The sequence below is a fragment of the Helobdella robusta genome (assembly GCF_000326865.2).
Source record: "Helobdella robusta unplaced genomic scaffold HELROscaffold_67, whole genome shotgun sequence".
NCBI lineage: Eukaryota > Metazoa > Annelida > Clitellata > Rhynchobdellida > Glossiphoniidae > Helobdella > Helobdella robusta.
Window position 1 is genome coordinate 618,398 of NW_008705379.1, and position 13,853 is coordinate 632,250.

Genomic DNA, 13,853 nt, shown 5'->3' on the forward strand with positions numbered 1-13,853 from the left:
TTACTTTGGCAAAACTCATCATCATATTATTATTATTATTATTTGTTATTGCTATTATTATTTGTTGTTATTATTGATGTTATTATTGCTTATTAAAATTATTTTATTACTTATTATTACGATTGTTAATTTTATCTCTAATTTAGAAAAAAACCTTTCTGAAAGCTATTGTTTACAATTGCTATGGGTTATACATACATTTGTAACAGTGCAAATCTTTTATAATTGTATATATATATATATATATATATATATATATATATGATATGTTTTAATACACATTATTGTTATTATATACAATTATACATAATATTATGAATAATATCATTCCTTTATTCATTCATTCAGTCATTCATTTGTTCGTCATTAGTTCGCCATAATTCGTTCATTCAGTTCATCAAATTAAAAGAATTTTTCTCAAAACGGGAGATCCCATGCACTACCAGTCAGAAAAACTCATTATATACCATATGTATGTATGTATGTATGTATGTATGTATGTATGTATGTATGTATGTATGTATGTATGTATGTATGTATGTATGTATGTATGTATGTATGTATGTATGTATGTATGTATGGTATGTATGTATGTATGTATGTATGTATGTATGTATGTATGTATGTATGTATGTATGTATGTATGTATGTATGTATGTATGTATGTATGTATGTATGTATGTTTATGTGTGTGTATGTATGTATGCAAATGCATGTATGTATTTATGATTATATAATTATATAACGGATTAGATGTTGGCAAATAAGATTACACACACACAAATACACACACTCACACACACAAACACACACTACTACTACTACTAATAGTAATAATAATAATAATAATAACAATGATAATAAAAATTTGATTTATAGGCTGATGACGGACTTAAGAAAAACATAATAAAATACACGCTCGTCTCAATACATCTCCAATGTACCCGCCAGATTTCATCTCGCCATCATCATCTTCTTCATCTGTGTGTGTATGTGTTTGAATGTTTGTGTATTTGTATGTGTGTGTGTGCATTGGTTTTAAAACTAAATGAATAAAAATTAAATTATAGCACGTATTATGTAGCATTTTATTATTTTTTCATTCATATAGTTTTTCACAATTTGAACTTATACACACCATCACATTTGTAGACACACACACGCAGACATACATGCAGACACACGCACGCGCACGCACACATACAAACAAACAGCGTTTAGTATTTTTAACATTTAAAAAATCACGCATTCTCAAAAATATTAATTGCTGTTATAATCATTGTCTCATGTGACGAACAAATGTATATTTTTTTCCCTAAAGTTTTCCACAATCATTATCAATAACATCGCCATAAAAACAATCGTCATCGTCGTCATCATCATCCTCTTCATCATCATTGTCATCGTCATAATCTTTTTTGTCTTCCTTAAATGTGGCAAATTCTTAGAAATCCTACCCGAGTGATATACGTGTCATTGTGTTTGCTTGTGTGCGTGCGTGTCTTTGTGTATGTGTGTGTCTGCTGTATGTGTGTTCGCTTGTGCATGTGTGCGTAAGTTCATGTGTTTTGTTTGTGTGCCTATGTATGTTATAAGCAAGTGTGTGTGTGTGTGTGTGTGTGTATGTGTGTGTATTTGTGTGTGATTGTGAGCGTGTGAGTTTTTTCAGCTGTTTACCTTGCTAAATTCCTCATGTAATTAGTTTTATTTTATAAATTTAATAGACAGCTTTACTAGAAGGCAAAACTAAACAGCAATGAATATTATACGGAGAAAATTATAGGGAGAAACAAACAAGAAAGGATACTACTGATAATGACGATCCCAGAAACATGGAAAATCACAAAGACCTACCTACATGAGCGTAAAGTAAGCTTACAAAACTTTCAAAAAACTCACAAAACATTTCACAACAACAACCTACAATGACAATATCGTAAACTCAACACGCTCCAGCAGACGACTAACAGCCGACAACAACATCGCCACCATTATAAAATTCGGAAGCTACGTCATTGCAGCAACAAACAGCCACAAAAGCGACTGCAGCAGCAACAGCGACAACATGAAGCTTACAACAAAAAACAATCACAACTACTACTCCGGCTGCACGAATACAAAAACATCAGTACCGACACACGTACGTACATACAAAAAACGCATACAAAGAAACAACACAACAACACACAACAAGTGTCTCATCTCCAAGCATACAAAAGACATTGATTGACATTTTAAGCACCGCCTTCTAACCAACTTAACTCCGCCTACCTCTTCTTATTGTTCTACATGCTACTGATAAATGATACCATCTTCGCATGTTCATCGATTCATGATTGACAGCTCAGTGTTGTTTGTCGTTGTTTGTATATGTATATATATGTGTACGTATGTTTGTATGTATGTATATATGCATGTGTGTTTGTATGTATGTATAATTGTATATATGTATGTTTGTAATGATGATGAGGATGGTGATGATGATTAAGACAATTTCGACCATTGTATAGACGACATGAAATAATTTTGCAAAAAAGAAAATTGTGTATTCACGTTGGAAAACTGCTTATAATCTAAAAAAATATTCCCGCCTAATTTGCAGTTGAATTTTTAGTAACACCACCTCTTAATCATCATCTTTTTAATCGTCCTTTTTCAAATAAGGGCTATCATCGTCCCCATCACCATCATCATCATCGTCGTCGTCACCATCATCATCGTCATCATCATCATTTTCACCATCATCATCGTCATCATCTAAATCACAGTCACCACTATCAACATATCGTAAACATTTATCATTAAGTCTCTCGCTTTATCATCGTTATCATCATTTTAATCGCCATCTCGATGTGTCAGTCGTGTTTGGAATAAGAGTAACTACAAAAAACATCAATGATTGAACCTCATTAATGACAACAATAGACTCTAAATAACAATAAGAAGAACAACATTAATGATAAGAATCACATTAACATTGAAATTTAAAAGCAACAAACAACACGAACACGTCAATATGAAAAACATCAACAACAACAAACAACAACAACAAACAACATCAACAATAACAACATCAACAAAAACAACGACATCATCATCAACAACAACAACAAACAACATCAACAATAACAACAACAAATAACATCAACCAATAAATGTCAACAACAACAAACAACGTCATCATCATAAAAAAAACTGTCCAATGCTTCAAACATTTGCTCCTTGCTGACACCTAGTGACATTATTTGATCACTTCAGTCAACTAAATACTCTTATCTATACAAACATACATACAAACATACATACATAGATACATATATATGTATGTATATATACAAATAGACACATATAATATATATATATATATATATATATGTCTTGTAAACATTGACATGTGCAAACAAACCTTATCATTCATTGTACAATCAATTATTTGTACTTTCAACCACACACACACACGCACGCACATACATACACACACATGCACTAACGTATACACACACACGCACACGGGTACATATACACGCACACACACGCATATATCGTATATGTACAGCAACTGTACAATTAATACACATGTGTTTGTTTGTTTGACTTATTCCACGCAAGATTATCATGTCAAATCTCAAAAGTGTGTGTGTGTGTGTGTACTACAATTGTGTACCTACATGTATCCCATTATAAATCACATACACAGACGGGTGTACATATATGCACACAGGCACATTTGTATCTGTCTATGTTAAATCTTTCTTTCTCCCTCTCTTTCTTTCTCTCTCTCTCTCTCTCTTTCTCTCTCTTTCTCTTTCATCCTGTTTCACTTTCTGTTTTTTCATCATCTACGTCATTCAAACATTTTTTAAAATCAACATCATATTAAATGCTATGTTTATTTTTTTTTTAAACGCAAAGAGTGAAAAAGAATGCAAAGAGAGAGAGAGAGAGAGGGCAGAGAAAGAAAGAGAGAAAGAGAGAAAGAGAGAGAAAGAGAGAGAAAGAGAGAGAAAATCAACGGTTACAGAAGGAGTAGTTGTTGTGTAAACATGAAAAGTGAAAAAAAAGGCAAAAATTGCCAAGATTATTATTTGAGTCGAGTGTCATGCTTGTCTTCCTCCTCCCCCTCCTCCTCCTACTCATCATCATCATCATCGTCATCATCACCACCACCATCATCGTCATCGTCATCATCATCTGCTAATACGAAGTGCACACAAGTTGTCATGCGTTCAAGTGTTACAGTACCATGTTCTCCTTAGATATATTTGCAAGATGGCAGTTGGGAATGAGATTTGACGCAGATGATGCTGCTATTACTACCACAGCTGCTGTTGCTGCTACTGCTGATTCTGCTGCTGCTACTACTACTGCTGATGACGATGATGAAAATGATTGATACATTGTATGATGGTCGGCAAATTGACTCATCATCATGTCTTTACAGTTGTACATTCTCATCGTGCATTCACCGGATTGAAATGCATACAACCCGTGAGAAGCTCAAAAATTAAAATCACTATAATTACGTGCATGTATGCAAATTAAATTAGAGGCGATTTTGTGATGTTGTTTAAAAATTTTTTCTTCAAAATTAAAGTTGATCTACACACTAACACACACTAAACACACACACTAAACACACACACACATTTATAACACACACAACGACGTCACAAAATCAGCAACAACATTGACAAAACGACACCATTTGTATTAGGAGGAAAGCAAAGTTCATTTGTACACACACATACAAACATATATACAAACATATATACAAACATATATACAAACATGTATACAAACATATATACAAACATATATACAAACATGTATACAAACATATATACATAACAGGCAGTTTTGCAAGGGAGAGCACATATGTAAGATGATTAGCAAGATTAACAATTTGTTGTTTGTGCTTTTACGTTCTTTGACGGTTCATCGATTTGTTTGTTCTATGCTATCCTTTGTTTGTTATCTTACAGAACATGATTAACTAAACAAACTCAACACACACACACACACACACACACACACACACACACACACACACACACACACACACACACACACACACACACACATACAAACATACATACATGCATGCATACATACATACAAACATACATACAAACATACATACAAACAAACAAACAAACAAACAAACAAACATGCATAATACATAGCATACTTACATGCTTGCATACGTGCATGCATATGCATACGCACACCATCACTACCATCATCACAATCATCAGCTTCAGGGTTGATTAATAATTTAGAGCGGAAACATTAAATGGCGTCGAGCAATTATATAGCGCTGACTTTGTTGGTGTGGTAACAAAAACGTTGGCTAACTGAACTGGTGTTAAAAGACAATCTCCATGTAAGTGAGAATGACACACTGTGTTTCTGTGAGCTCTTTCTCTCTACTTGTCATTGATGCTTTGTTGTTTGTTTGTTGGGTGTTTTGTTGTTTGTTTGTTGTTGTTGTTGTTCGCGGTATTGGTGACGTCATTTTCGCAGTTGTTGTCATTAATGGTGATGTCTTTTCTTCGTTGTCGTTGCTGACGTCATTTCCGTCGTTTGATTTTGTTGCCACTGATATGAGGATGTACAGTACAAGTTACTGTGTGGCTCTTTTCTTTGCTATAATTTGTTATTATCGCTGGTGATGAAGTTGGAGATTACACGATTACGAGATGACTCAATTACGCACACACACACACACACACACACACACACACACACACACACACACGCACGCACGCACACACGCACGCACACACACATACACACACACACACACACGCACACACGCACACACGCACGCACACACACACACACGCACTATCAACAGAATAGACATAATCGTTCGACCATACAACAGACAACTTAACTCATTCTACGAAGAAATCATCACCACTCTAATCCTACATGGATGCATCCAAAACCACAACGACATCCTACAAGCATACACAATCAACAAACCACTACACCGCATACTATTTAGGCACTGAACACATAAACACACGCCCATACTTACACATCCAACATCGCACTATTAACCATCGTTAATTAATAATAAACATAGTAGCGTAGGATGATAGAACCCAGTCATCTCGAGCCGTCGAAGCAAGACAGAAACAACAAATTAACCACCAATCAACCAACTACGACAACCACCAACCATCCAGTACCAACTATCTCAACATCAACTCGGAAGCATGATGATGTACTCAATCGTATTAAGGCTGTACTATACATTTTTACTCGTTCACACACACACACACACACACACGCACACACACACACACACGCACGCACGCACACACGCACGCACACACATACACACACACACACACACGCACACACGCACACACGCACGCACACACACACACACGCACTATCAACAGAATAGACAGCATCTCACAGACATTTGTTGGGCCTAATGTTTACACTCGCCGCACAGCCTGGAGCACGATGTACAATGCTACACAATAGCCGAACAATGGCAACATGGCCGATGACATTGTTTGAGGCGACACCAGACGAATGAATGGAGAAATTTTGATTAACAAGTTTTAAACGTGCTTCCATCTCTGATATTGGCATTTTCTTTTTATTTTTCTTCCTTTCTGTTTGGTGATTTTGTGTTGTTGTTGTAACGATGATTTCTTTGGCGCGTTAATGTTGTTGTTGTTTGTTATTTTATTGTTGCTTCTATTCGAAGGGTACTTCTGTCTGTGGTTCTGTGATTTACAACATGCTAAATGTGATTAGTTGTTGTCGCTGCTGTCGTTACCATTGCTAATGTCATTTTGTTGTTGTCGTTGTAACTGTTAATGTCATTTTTGTTGTTGTCGTTGTAGTTGTTAATGTCATTTTTGTTGTTGCTGCTCTTGCCAGCTGTTGGTTAATTGAGATTGAAATTTTTTGTCGTAGTAGCAATGTGTAAATGTTTTTACCGTTGTATAACCAGTACAAATTGCAAAACTGACACATACACACACACACGCACGCACACACAGAAACAGTCAAACAATAAAACACACGCATATATGCGTTATTTGTTTTACTCCGTGTATCAATTTTATTTTAAAATTCTAAGTTTCTGTTTAGCCAAGCCAGCTGAGATGTGCCAAGATGAGTTGAACATTGGGTTCATATCAATTTGAAATCATAAAAAAATTTCATTCATCTGTTTGTTTTATTCTTTAATTGGATCCACTGATGACGATGATGATAAAGAGAAGGATTATTAAGATAGCGATGATGATGATGAAAATGATGATGATGAAGGTTCTAATTTGGATCTGGATGGTGAGTTGTTGAAGAAAAATCATGCAGATAGTACGACAAAAATGATGATGATGACGCGATGAGGTGATAGATGATGGTTGAAATGGTGGAAATATTGAAGACGAAGACGACAATGATGACGATAATAATGATGATTAAGATGATGACGAATTTAACAGTGATGAAGATGACTATAAAATGACTAAAAAACTAATAGCATGAACACACGTCAATCAACATTTTTTAAAACAATTTAACTCCATAAATTCACATTACACACAATTTCTTTGTTGTTGCTGAACTCTGTAGAATCAATTAAAACAAGAAATTAAAACAAATTTGTACTCCAAATGCATACAAATTAATGTCACACGCATTTCTATATTGACTATAGTTCAACCCCTGGTCATCTAAGATTATAAAACTTTCTAGGATATTAATTGATGATTCTGATTGAAAATTATATGCGTTGAAGATAATAAGACCTTTTTATATGTCTACGTAGCACACCATAACATCAACGAATGTAAAAATATTAATTCAAATGATTTTTTTATCAGTTTTGTAGTTTAAATGTTTAAAGAAAAAAGAGAAATACGAGGATCCTTATCAACTTTTGATTGATTGACAAACAACATAGTCTCAACAGACTTAAAATTGTTAAAAATTATTATAATTGTTATTATTATTAATAACACAACTAGCCGGATTCAAATCTCACCTATTTTTGTACTGTTAATGTAGTAACTTCAAGCCATGGATCCTATATCCATGACTTATATTATGTCATGGATTATATCCATGCTTCAAGCTTAAAATTTCTAACTAACGATTAAGAATTGGTAAATCTTAAGAAATACATTTCGTAAAATGGATCTTAAATCTATTTTTTAGTGTTATATACATAGGTTTGCTTGCTGAGTAACCAACCAGCAACCAATAATGTCATTCACTTCAAAAACGTCCCCAAACGGTAAATGAATAAAAGGACATGCTAAGTTTAAGTTTTTGTGATATATTGTCCGTTGTACTAAACCTTAAAATTGAATTATTGGTTACTTTTCAGTAAAAATAAAAAAATTAAACACCACACGACAACCATCATCCTTCGAAGCTAAAAATAAGCACTGGGAATACACAGGATGATTCAAAGGAAAGCACGCACTTGCTATTTTTTTCAGCCAAAAATAAAAATTTTTAATTGCAAAGTACAATTTTGATAATTTTCTTCTTAATACTCTGTAAAATTCTCATACAAAAAGAAATAAAGCTGAAATTTAACGTCAAAACATGACACAATATTTACATTTTCACAGTAAAATCATGCATACATTACAATAGGTACACATACCAGCGTAGCTGGACGCACCATACTCATCAACTAAACTATATTTCTCAATTTCATTGTGAACATTTCATATAAACCACAAAGATACATGACAATATGGTGGTTGACTTGAAGGATTTGATCGTAAAAATAATAAAGAATGGAGTTTTCTGCCAAAATTTTTTGTCATCCCGATATATCAAGTATAGATATACAACAATGCGTTATCTAAGCATCCAACCATATGTATGTGTATTACACCTTACACAGCGAATTTATGTACTGCTTCATTTGTTCAATTAATGTATTAACTATTATTTTGGGTATATTAATTAATAATACTGTTACATAATACTATACAGAAAATATCATCTAAAGATAAAGCATCAAAATTGTTATAAACTAGTGAATCGCGCATATGCCTTGCGCCACATTGTTAGTTTTAACAAATTTGAGTTTAAATTTGATTATTTATTTAAAAATTAAAATGAATGAACAAAATGTACAACCAAATTAAACCGGAAAATCATCACAAAAACATCGTCATAAAAATCTTTGTTATTGCTCCATGAACTGAACACACACAAACAACTACACACAAACATACATAACAAACTATATAAAATAATAATAATACACATATATAACCATATAGTTATACTATATTACAATACTAGATACTCTAAACACACAAGATACTATCTATGATTCTATACCCAAGATGATACTTATATAGTATTTGTAATTGTTATGTCTATGTATATATCTATGTATATAGACAATGTATTATTATACTATAGTAATAACGCATAGTACTAACAACATTGCGTGTTGTATTGTGTTGTAAATTTCACGTTTTTAGGGGCTCAAAATTCGCGAAATTTGTGAAAATTTAATAAATTCAAAAACCCTAATGGTTAGTGATTAGGTTGATTTGTTTGAATTTTTAAAATTTTTTCGTGAAAATGTTTAAATTAATTTATTAAAAACCGTTTTTTGTATGTGTGTGTCTGCATTGTATGTGTATGCTCTTGTTGTTTGTAACTAATTTTCAATAGTTAAAAGAACGAAAAGCGGGCGAGCGCTGGTTCCAAAATTGTATTTTTGAGATGTAAATGTACGAAAATCAATTTAATTAAGCGATTAATTAATTAATTAATTAAAGTATTTTAATTATTTTATTAAATTTGACACTTTAAAACACGAAATCATACTTTTAATTAATTTATTTTTATTTCAACCGTCAGCTCAGGATCATTGTAACGTTTTTACTTTTATTCATGCGAAAAATATTATTTTTTATTTTATTCTGGTATAAATTTTTAAAAAGACGTTAATTTGGGATGATTTTACGAGATTTTATTAAAGAAAAATTTAATTTAATCATCAGTCCAAATTTTGTTACATGAAATATAAAATAACAAATCATCATTCAATATTTATTAACAATAGAGAATAGAATATTAAATCCAGTAGAAAATATTAAATATTATTTAAAAGTGTAGATGCTAAACTTTTTATAGTGTAGTTCATATCTCTAACTTGAATTTTCTTAATGAACATTAGACATAAGAACATTATAAAGAAAGTGAATTATATTATGAATGGTTTTGTTGTATGTGCAGTGCATAGATGTGATGAAATTTTTTATATTGTAAGTGAGTGTTATGATGGTCTCAAATTGAGACTCTCAATCAAAATGTAATATTTATAACAATCTTTAATATTTCTCAGATCTTTCAAGAAGTACTGAAACACATTAGAAAATGACCACAGAATTAGCTGTGATGATGTCAAAAACATCTAACAGCGGCAACAATCACAATGGACAATTGAATACAACCCAATCAGACACATTCTCAATTGAATCTGACTCAAACGGTGCAGATTCACCAAAAGATATAATCGAGGACATTTGCGGTAAATTGGAAAATAACACTTCCACAAACAACAAACGAAAATTAGATCCAGACACAACTACTCCAGTAAATGGGAGGAAAAAATTAAAAAACTATGACGACGACCTCATAGCCAGTTCAGATGACAAAGGTCGAGGAAAACGTGTTAGAAAGCCTACTAAAAGATCAAATTATCTCGATGATTATATCGACGAAGAGGACGAGAAGAAGATTGAAAAAAGTGAATCATGTTATAGCAGGGTAGTGGCTGCCAACAAATCAGATTGGAGACATACCAAAGATTCTCGAGACAAAACATACAGACCCACGTACAGACACCCTCGTACTAACAACAGCCATAATACCAACAATAAGGATGATACTACTGCTTCTACTTCTAATAAGAGTATTGTCAATAATTGCAAACATGACAATGATGGTCAGCGTAATTCTAGCATTTCAATCTCCACAAAACCACAAAACACCACAAAATCTTCTAGTCTGGGTGAAAAAGTAGAAAATTTGTTTGAAAATTATTCTCCAAATTATTCAAAACCTGATAACATCATCACATCAGAAGCAGTAAAAATAACGACATGCATTCCAACAACAACAGTTAATGGTCAGTCAAAAATTTTAGTAGAAGATATATCTTCAGAGGAGTATTTTGTGAAGCATGTATACCAGCGAAATGATGACAATGCAGATCATCCTCTTATGCCTTTCAACATGCCAGAACAGTTCACAGAAGAAGTAAATGAAGTCGATGATTTAGAGGGCTTAACTATCATTGATATCAGTTTGTCTGATGAAGAAATGGACGGCCGTAGAGCAGCAAATGATCAAAATTTAAAATTATTAAACTTAAAAATGCTTAAAACGAATAACTCAAATGTCGAGGAAAATATTGACCTCATTGACAATGAGGATAATTGCAAAATTGCAGACACGTCATTCAACACAATGACAGCTACAGAAGAGAACAGCATTCATGATCTCGATGACAGCAGTTCATGTGACTTTGATACCAACAACAAGCTTCCTACTTTGCAACAATCGCTTCAAAAAACTGAAATTGCAAGTCCAGAAAGACAGAAAAATGTTTCGCTAGCATCTTCCCACATCCCTTCAACACCGGCTGCTATCAAATCTGGGACAGTTGAACGTGATTCAACCTCCAAGCAACCAACAAGACCCAAGAAGACAGCAAGGAATCGACAACAGGCTACTAAACCAAACAAACGAAACACATCAAGGCTCAAAAAAGATAGAAGAAAGAATAAATTAGATGATTATTATGATGAAGAAGACCAGATCAATTCGAAAATAGTTAGCAGATTTGTCAACAAACAGCCTCACAGAAACAGCCACCAGAACAATAACTCATCAAAGTTTGACAGACGAAAGTTAGCAGACAACTCACATTCAGCTCTGGTTGGGCCTTATATTCACTGTAAAACGTCCAAAGATTTGCCAACGATCTGCAAGATAATGAACGACCCAACAGAAACTGACACAACACTGGGTACTGCCAGATACAGCATGCTGTCATCTGAGTCATGCAGTAGCAAAGCAGCCAGTCAAATGATTGCAAATGTGCCTTGGAAATGTATCTTCTGCTGCCATGGCAGCTGTCACGTGACTTTGGGAGATCTTTATGGCCCATACATACCCCAACAAACAAACATCATGCTCACACCTAATATAGAATTGATTAAACAACAGAATACTTCTCCTAGATTAGTGGCGGAAATCAGCACTTCTGATAAATCAAATTCCGGCAGCAGTAGAAAGTTATCTCAGAAATCGAACGACAAGACAAGCTCACAGTTGCATGTCCTGCCAAACGGACTGCCAATGGAGATGTGGGTTCATGGAGAGTGTGCAGTGTGGGCAGGGGGCGTATGTGTTGCCGGTGGAAGGGTCAAAGGTCTCGAGGAAGCTGCTCTTGTGGCCTTGAACTCGGTTTGCGTCTTTATCAAAATTTTTTAGTTGTTGAATGATTCAAAAGTGACATACCATTAAACAGTAAAAAAATGAATTATTGAAAATTGAAATTAGTAAAATTTTTTTTCCTCTTCAAACAGATTTGTTGCGTGTGTCACCAGAGGGGTGCCACAGTCGGCTGCATGGTAAAAGGTTGCAGCCAGAAATACCACTTCATTTGTGGTAAAAGTGTAGGTCCGTAGCCACTATTTCGGTTTATTTTTACACTACATCGTCTCAATTTTTATATTTTCGATTCGGCATCTATTTGTTCATAAAATTTATCATCAAATTATTACTTTCTTTCACATGAATTTACTTTTAAAAACAAACTTGCGTTTCAGATTGTGCTTTCCAAGAAGAGAACTTTTCACTATTATGCCCAAAACATAAGGTACGTGATGCCAAACCATTTTCAATATTTATTCGTTCCTCCATTACGGTTATATCATTTCACGGTTATATCATTTATTTTATATTATTTCACTTTTAAATTATATATAAATAATTGCCGAAAAAATACTATCTATATTTGATGAAATAATATATTTAATTATTTCCCTATGCAGACTAAACCTATTAGAACTTACAAGCCGGTAACAATGAACCACCATCATCACCATCATAACGTACCAACAATCACTCTAGAATAACAAGAATAACAACACAAATATACATAACATACTGTAACCTTACTTTATTACGTTCAAAATTTTGCTTTTGAAAAAGTTATTAACTTTTTTAATGTTTAAGTATGGATATTGTACATATATGTGTACGTTTACTGTACATATGCCCCGATCAACTGCGTTAATTCTTGTCTAATTCTTGTAAAATAAATTGAATAAAGTTTCTAAGTGATTTATCGGTGTTAGTTTTACTTAACCTGTTACATAATACTACTAGTAATTCGCTTACAACGTGTTGGTCTGCTAAAATAATAATCACCTTTGCAAATCGCATAAATTGTATAAGTGTCGGCTTTAAATTTAAAAAAAAACCTAGTACGACTAGTAGACTAAACTAGTAAAGTCAACAAGTTCTTTGATGGTACAATGCATTTAATTAAGATGTTTTCCAAATGAGTCACAAACTTTTAAACAAAATCTTATTTTACCAGGTTGTTCATAATATATTATTACATCAACACATTATTAATTCTACTTATTCTGCCACTTACTTTGTCTCCATGGCATGCAAACATCTGTCCAAACGAATTAAACTCAGTCTCTCTTATCAACTATGGAGTATCTGAAGATTTTAAATTTTCATCGTATTTCGATCGTTTAAGAAGAAACCAAACCAAACAGACAAACAACCAAAAAACTCGAGTATGCACATGT

General features: G+C 33.3%; 1 protein-coding gene across 1 annotated transcript; it reads left to right on the top strand.

Annotated features, from left to right (window-relative positions):
* Positions 1–9,913: 9,913 nt before the first annotated feature.
* HELRODRAFT_194141 (hypothetical protein) lies at positions 9,914–13,300 on the top strand. The gene is made up of 6 exons (XM_009030368.1): positions 9,914–10,214; positions 10,361–12,489; positions 12,612–12,705; positions 12,855–12,904; positions 13,080–13,126; positions 13,180–13,300. Exons 2-6 carry the CDS (start codon positions 10,393–10,395, stop codon positions 13,232–13,234), a joined length of 2,343 nt encoding a protein of 780 aa, XP_009028616.1. The 5' UTR covers positions 9,914–10,214; positions 10,361–10,392; the 3' UTR covers positions 13,235–13,300.
* Positions 13,301–13,853: the final 553 nt, after the last annotated feature.